General features: G+C 43.0%; 1 protein-coding gene across 1 annotated transcript in view; it reads left to right on the top strand.

Moving 5' to 3' along the window:
- Positions 1 to 5,860, top strand: part of NAIP (NLR family apoptosis inhibitory protein) — a 34,716-nt gene extending 28,856 nt beyond the window's left edge. The window contains exons 11-14 of the mRNA XM_003785894.3: positions 1,032 to 1,184; positions 1,849 to 1,935; positions 4,002 to 4,166; positions 5,447 to 5,860. Coding sequence (XP_003785942.1) covers positions 1,032 to 1,184; positions 1,849 to 1,935; positions 4,002 to 4,166; positions 5,447 to 5,811 — 770 coding nt within the window. The 3' untranslated portion in view covers positions 5,812 to 5,860. The remainder of the gene's footprint in view (positions 1 to 1,031; positions 1,185 to 1,848; positions 1,936 to 4,001; positions 4,167 to 5,446) is intronic.
- Positions 5,861 to 8,175: the final 2,315 nt, after the last annotated feature.

Raw genomic sequence — 8,175 nt, forward strand, 5'->3', positions numbered from 1 at the left:
GTGGCTGGTGCCTTAGCCGCTTGAGCCACAGGCGCCGAGCCCAAAGTTTGAGCTCTTAACCCCTAATGTATTATTTAATACCTCTTCAAATTGTAGAGTTATTTCATTTTGTTTTTAAGTTGGTCTTACATTGCAACTTACAGATCTGCCAGCTCAGAGGGAAGGAAATCTGCTGATCGGCAGCCATCCGAAGCATCTCCCAGCCTATCCTCAGCTTTCTTAAATGATAATTTAGCAAAATGACTTGGGGGCTATAAATTCCTTAATTTAGTAAACACCGAACACTAAAGACTAAGAAGTGTAAAACTCTATATAGAACTGACATGTAGAGTTGTATGCAAAAAATTCATCGACGTTGAATTTGGAGGTAGTAGTTTCTTACATTTTCAGCAATTTTTGTATCAAATTCAGGTTTTGCTTCAGAGTTATTATTCCTTTTATGTTTATTTGTACAAATATCCTTACTGTGTAAATGTCAAGCATAAATGCAGAGATATTAGATTGTTAAACCTGAAGGTGACTTTCCTGAGTGTCAATGATCATTCTGGAGATGAGAGAACTGATCCCCAGAGAGCGTCAGTAACTTGTCCAACTTCATGTTGCTCGCTAGTCAGTTGTAGAACCGGAACTTAAGCCCAAGGTAACCTGATTCTCAGAGCATTACATTGTGGTGCCTTATTTTAATTGAGTATCATTGAGAGAAAAAAAGAAAGAATAAATTAGGCTCAAACTCCTGAGCTCAGGCAGTCTACACCTGAGCAAGAGTGAGACCCAGTCTCGAAAAAATAGCTGGGCATTGTGGTGGGCACTGTAGTTCCAACTACCTGGAAGGCTGAGGCAAGAGAATCACTTGAGCCCAAGAGTTTGAGGTTGCTGTGAGCTATGACGCCATGGCACTCTACCAAGGGTGAAAAAGTAAGACTCTGTCTCAAAATAAATAAGTAAATAAATAAATGAATAAAATTACATGGCTAATTCCGGGAGAAATTTGCAGTCTTCTTTAATTTCTGAAAATCCTTCGTATTTTACAGTCAGATTGATTCAGAATTCTCCCAACCTTCATGTTTTCCATCTGAAATGTAATTTCTTTTCGGATTTTGAGTCTCTCATGACTGTGCTTTCTTCTTGCAAGAAACTCAAAGAAGTGAAGTTTTCTGGATCATTTTTTCAAAGCATCCCATTTGGTAAGAGTTACAATCTTCAAATTGTGGTTTAATATGCTTTTGTAGTCACAGAGTCAAGTTAAGCACCCTTTCAAAAGAGCTACATTTGTAAAAGGCAGTTGATATTAAGGAGCAAAACTGTAGTACTTGACATCTAATCTTAAATGAATTCCTCAAATAACAAAGTATATTTATTTCTAGAACTTCAAACATTTCTAGTCCAGCAAAGATCTCTGAGGAGAATTTTTTTCTTTCTACTTAATCATTCTTATTCAATCTGAATTACATTAATTTTATATCTATTTATTTATTTATTTATTTATTTGGAGACATATCCTCAAGCTGTCACCCTGGTAGAGTACTGTGGCATCACAGCTCACAGCAACCTCCAATTCCTGGGCTCAAGCAATTCCCCTGCCTCAGCCTCCCAAATAGCTGGGACTATAGGTGCCCGCCATGACACCTGGCTATTTTTGGGTTGCAGCCATCATTGTTGTTTTTGGGGGGCCCAGGCTGGATTCAAACCCGCCACCTTAGGGCTGGCACCTTAGCCACTTGAGCCACAGGCGCCCAGCTGAATTACATTAATTTTATGACTTTTTAAATGCTCTTTATTTTAAAGATGTTACTGTTTGCTGTAAGAGATGTAGCTGATATAATTAAATTTTTATTTCCATGTTTGTAGTTGCCATTCTGCCAAATTTTATCTCTCTGAAAATATTAAATGTTGGAAACCAACAATTTCCTGACAAGGAAACATCTGAAAAATTTGGTATGTTTAACAAAACGGTGTTTTATTACTTATTCTTTATTCTCTTCCTGCCTATTTTTTCTCTCCTATTTTGAATTAGCTGCAATAAAACAAGACATGTATTAGCTGCCCTTGCTCATTAATAGGAAGTGACAGGGATGCTCAACTTTGACCTCCAAATGTCTTTCTTCACTGTTGGTTTTGCACATTCCTCAGACCTGATCTCATTCAAAGCAAAGTTTTCAGAGTAACTTCCTAGAATACATATTTGCTCATTACAGCACTATGAAAGTTTGCTGTCAGGTATCTGTTCCAAACATGTTAAGACCTGTTGTTTCAAAGATTTCTGGGATGTAGGGAAAAACTTGCCCTTTAAGATTAAGAAAACAGGGTGGCCCCCGTAGCTCAGTGGGTAGGGTGCCAGCCACATACACCAAGACTGGTGAGTTCGAACCTGGCCCGGGACAACTAAACAATGACAACTGCAACCAAAAATAGCCAGGCATTGTAGCGGGTGCCTATAGTCCCAGCTAGTTGGGAGGCTGAGGCAAGTAGCCCAAGAGTTTGAGGTTGCTGTGAGCTGTGATGCCACGACGCTCTACCGAGGGCAACATAGTGAGACTCTGACTCAAAAAAAAAAAAAGAAAGAAAGAAAGAAAGAAAATTAAGAAAACAGTATGTACAAATCTAGATTTAATAAAATGATGATTATAGAAAAAGGTTAAATATTTTTGATTGAAAAATGATTACAAAATAATGTGTGAGGCTGGGCTTGGTGGCTCACGCCTATAATCCTAGCATTCTGGGAGGCCGAGGCAGGTGGATTGCCTGAGCTCATGGGTTTGAGACCAGCCTGAGCTATAGTGAGACACTGTCTTTAAAGGTAGCTGGGTGCTATGACAGGTGCCTGTAGTCCCAGCTACTTGGAAGGCTGAGGCAAGAGGATCACTTGAGCCCAAGAGTTTGAGATTCCTGTGAGCTATGATGGCACGGCACTCTACCAAGGGTGAAAAGGTGAGACTCAAAAAAAAAAATTAATAAAAAAAGTAATGTATGCTCACAGAAAACATTCTAACAGGACAAAAAAATTAAGAGAGGTAGTGGAGCTATGGAGTGCAGAGCTGTAGGATCAGCTCCTTCCTTCCCTCCTTCCCTCCTTCCTTCCTTCCCTCTTTCCTCCTGCCAGGCTTGGATCTTCCTTTTCCTTTCTCTTCCCTTCCTTTGGGGGCAGCAGTGTGGGTGGGGACTGAGGTGGCAGACCCAGGTAGGATTAGGGCCAAAGATGTGGCTTGTGTACATTATAGGTTGATTAAACAAATAATACATTGAATATAATGAGAGTCAGTTTTCCTCATTGTTGCAGAAGGAATTTACAAATATTGAAAGAAGGATCTAGAAAGAACTTTGAGGTATTGGATTAGAATTAGAAATATCGGGCTAGGCACAGTGGCTTGCATCCGTAATCCTAGCACTCTGGGAAGCAGAGGTAGGTCAATCAGCTGAGCTCAGGAGTTGGAGACCAGTCTGAGCAGGAACGAGACTCTGTCTCTGCTAAAAATAGAAAAATTAGCCATCTCTAAAAAATAGTCGGCATTGTGGTAGGCGCCTATAGTCTCAGCTATTTGGGAGGCTGAGGCAAGAGAATCACTTGAGCCCAAGAGTTTGAGATTGCTGTGAGCTAACGTGCTACTGCACTCTACCAAGGGTGACAAAGTGAGACTGTCTCAGGAAAAAAAAAAAAAGAATGGTGGATTGTGAGGCTGTGGTGCTGAGAGGCAGATGTGGAAATCCCCTCTCCCCCCCAGGATGACAGCAGGGGACAGCCAAAGGCATGGCTGAGCTAGGGGTAACCTGCCTACCAGTAAACTCTTCCCTCTAAAAGAGGAAATGGAGATATGATAAGTAGCCTGATTTCAGAGCAAGGGAGGCTGGAGAGGTAGTCTGGAGATGTGTACTGAACCTTCTCCTGACCTCGGGGAGGAAGTGGAATGACATCTAGGCTACAGGGGTCCTCCTGACGGTGTGTAAGTTTTAGGCTATAGATTACTGTTGTGTGGAAACCCAAAATACAGAGTCTCTTCTGATAGCCTACACTTTAGGTTCTCTCAAGAACCTGGAAGAACTGATCCTTCCTACTGGGGATGGGATTCATCAAGTGGCCAAACTGATCGTCCAGCAGTGTCGGCAGCTTCAGCGTCTTCGGGTCCTCTCGTTTTTCCAGACTTTGGATGATGACAGTGTGATGGAGATTGGTGAGCTACCCTGAGATGAATGTTTGACCTCGCACAGAAGCCAGGGGTATTTATTATTCAGGCTTTCTGCTGCACAATGTCCATGGAAACATTTGCCCCTCTGAGAAAATTTCAACCCACTTCATTTTCACTGTCATATTGTTCCCTCTTGGTGTCCTTCTGTGGATTTAGATTCATTCTGGCCAGCTCTGGAAGTACAAAAAGACTTCCCATTTGAGGCTATATAAGCCTAAAGTCTCTGTTCTTTTATTTTTAAAAAAAAATAAAATTTTTTGAGACAGAGTCTTACTCGGTCACCCTGGTAGAGTGCCCTGTCATCATCATAGCTCACAGCAACCTCAAACTCTTAGGCTTGAGCAATACTCTTAACTCAGCCTCCCGAGTAGCTGTGAGGACAAGTGCCTGACACTACTCCCAGCTAGTTTTTCTATTTTAGTAGAGATGGGATCTTGCTCTTGCTCAGGCTGGTCTGAACTTAAGCTCAAGCAATCCATCCACCTCTGCCTCCCAGAGTGCTAGGATTACAGGAGCCAGAGAACCTGGCCTGGCCTTGTGGTTCTTTATTAACCCATCAGCTCTTTGGGGCTTTTAAAGAGAAATTTAAAAAAATATTTCCTGACTGGGCGCAGTGACTCTGCCCATAATCCCAGCATTTGGGACGTTGAAGGGGGTGGATTGCCTGAGCTCACAGTTTTGAGACCAGCCTGAGCCAGCAAGATCCCGTCTCTAAAAAACAGCCAGGGCTCAGTGCCCATAGCAGCGGTTATGGCGCCAACCACATACAGCGAAAGTTGAGGGTTTGAACCTGGCCTGGGCTAGCTAAACAACTGCAACAACAACAACAAAAAAATAGCTGGGTGCCTGTAGTCCTAGCTCCTGGGAAGCTGAGGCAAGAGAATCACTTAAGCCCAAGAGTTTGAAGTTGCTGTGAGCTGCAATGCTACAGGACTCTACTGGGGGTGACATAGTGAGACTCTGTTGCAAAAAAAATAGCCAGGTCTTGTGGCTGGCGCCTGTTGTCCCAGCTACTTGGGAGACTGAGGCAAGAGAATCACTTGAGCCCAAGAGTTTTAGGTTGCTGTGAGCTATGATGCCACAGGACTCTACTGAGAGTAACAAAGTGAGACTTTGTCTCAAAAAAAAAAATCTCCTATATTGGACATTTCTTACTTTCAGTGATGGTAGTGGTGGGAGAGGAGGTTGGTGCAAATAACGTAGTCTACCACTATTTAAATAGAAATTCCTGTGATTCTGTTTTCATGAATGTTTTGTTTTGGTAGCCAAGGTAGCAGTTGATGGAGGCTTCCAGAAGCTTGAGAACTTAAATCTTTCAATCAATCACAAGATCACAGAGGAAGGATACAGAAATTTCTTTCAAGCACTGGACAACCTGCCAAACTTGCAAGAGTTGAGCATCACCAGGAATTACACTCACTGTATCAAAGCTCAGGCCACCACAGTCAAGTCTTTGAGTCAGTGTGTGTTGCGACTGCCAAGCCTCACCACACTTCACATGCTAAGTTGGCTCCTGGATGCAGAGGATATCGCATTGCTTAATGTCATGAAAGAAAGGCATCCTCAATCTAAACATTTAAACATTTTCTGGAAATGGATCCTGCCGTTCTCGCCAATCATCCAGAAATAGAAGATTAAGCTAAAAATTGCTATATCAAAAAAATTTTGTATCCAGCTGGGGGGATGGGGGAGGAGGGAAGGGTGGAGGGAGGGAGACTGGTGTGCCAGTGGGCACCTCATGGGCACAATGTAAGGGTACGTGGCACACCTCCTGGGTGTGGGACACAACTACAACAGGGACTTTACCTAACAAATGCAAACATTGAAACCAATCATTTGTACCTTCATATTAATCTGAAATTAAAAAAAAGTTTTTTGTCAAGAATTCTAAAAACCTAATTGTCCAAAAACATTTTATTAACTATTATATACAGAAGAATATTTATAAAGTGTGTAAGGTTTATAATAAAAAAAAAACAACCTTGCATACTGAGCTTAAGAAACAGATCATCGGCTCAGCGCCTGTGGCTCAAGCGGCTAAGGCGCCAGCCACATACACCTAAGGTGGTGGGTTTGAATCCCCAGCCCGGGCCCGCCAAACAACAATGATGGCTGCAACCAAAAAATGGCCAGGCGTTGTGGCGGGCGCCTATAGTCCCAGCTACTTGGGAGGCTGAGGCAAGAGAATCACTTGAGCCCAAGAGTTGGAGGTTGCTGTGAGCTATGATGCTACGGCACTCTACCAAGGGGGGATAACTTGAGGCTCCGTCTAAAAAAAAAAAAAAAAGAAACATATCATCACCAGTATCTATGAAGTCCCTGAATGACCATCGCCAACTAAAGATTAGCCCTTTGGCCCGGCACGGTGGCTTACCCTGTAATCCTAGCACTCTGGGAGACCAAGGCCGGTGGATTGCTTGAGCTCACAGATTTGAGAACAGCCTGAGCAAGAGTGAGACCTCATTTCTAAAAATAGCCAGGCGTCGTGGTGGGTGCCTATAGTCCCAGCTACTTGGGAGGCTGAGGCAAGAGGATCACTTGAGCCTAAGAGTTTGAGGTTGCTATGAACTATGATGCCACCACATTTTACTGAGGGCAACAAAGTGAGACTCTGTTTTAAAAAAAAAAAAAGATCAGCCTTTCAGTGAGGTTTATACAGCTAACTCTCCATCAAGGGTCAACAGAGAGGCTTGGCCTGTGGCTCAAGTGGCTAAGATGCCAGCCACATACACCTAAGGTGTTAGGTTTGAATCCAGCCTGGGCCCACCAAAACAACAATGATGGCTGCAACCAAAGGGCCTTGTGGCGGGCACCTGTGGTCCTAGCTACTTGGGAGGCTGAGGAGACTTGCTTGAGCCCAGGAGTTGGAGCTTGCTGTGAGCTGTGATGCCACTGCACTCTACCCAGGGGGACAGCTTAAGGCTCTGTCTCAAAAACAAAAAAAGGGTCAACAGGGAGAGGGCTGAGAGGCACACCAGTCTATCTCAGAGCTACAATAGGAAGTGTCAATTTACACATAAGAAATGGCTAACTTCAGAATTGAATTAGTTTCACACAAGAAGTAAGAGTTGAGTTTAACACAGGCTCCAAATGACTCTTGTGGGCCAAGGGATATTTTGTAATCTTGTAGAGCTTGTTCTGTATATTTAACTAGCTTTGGTGTAGTGGGCATAGAGGAGTTTATATACATCTTCCCTTTATCCGTTGGTAATGTGAAAAGGAAATAGGGTTTAGGGGAAATGCTTCTATTCCAGAAGCTTTTGAGAGTGCAATATATAAGACTTTCTTGTGACTATGAATATGTGATTTTATATTCAAATCACAATATGAAATGTGATTTCATATTAGTCCAGGTGTTGTAGTTCATTTGTGTACACGTATGCTAGTGTCCAGAATTTCAGTCCTACTAGATAGGTAATAGTTTTCTGACCATTCTAAATTCATGATAAGTTAGAAAACACCTTTTTTTTTTTTTTAGAGACAGAGTCTCACTTTGTCACCTTTGGTAGAGTGCCGTCGCGTGACAGCTCACAGCAACCTCCAGCTCTTGGGCTTAGGTGATTCTCCTATCTCAGCCTCCCGAGTAGCTGGGACTACAGGCGCCACCACAATGCCCGGCTATTTTTTTGTTGCAGTTTGGCCGGGCCGGGTTCAAACCCACCACCCTCAGTATATTGGGCCAGTGCCCTACCCACTGAGCCACAGGCACTACCCAGAAAACACCCATTTTTTGGTCCTCATTTTTATTTTTACCAAGGAAAATGCCACCCACCAGGAGTATCAAACATAGAGACAGTATATATGGCATATCCCATTTTTTGGTTTGTTTTTGAGACAAGAGTCTCACTATGTTGCTCCCAGTAGAGTGCAGTGGCATCATAGCTCACAGCTCAAGCCTCAGATTCTTGGGCTTAAGTGATTCTCTTGCTTCAGCCTCCCAAGTAGCTGGGACTACAGGCTCCTACCACAATGCCAGGCTTTTTTTTTTTTTTTT

This window comes from Otolemur garnettii, unplaced genomic scaffold (assembly GCF_000181295.1).
Source record: "Otolemur garnettii isolate 467f Iridium unplaced genomic scaffold, OtoGar3 scaffold00017, whole genome shotgun sequence".
NCBI classification, from domain to species: domain Eukaryota; kingdom Metazoa; phylum Chordata; class Mammalia; order Primates; family Galagidae; genus Otolemur; species Otolemur garnettii.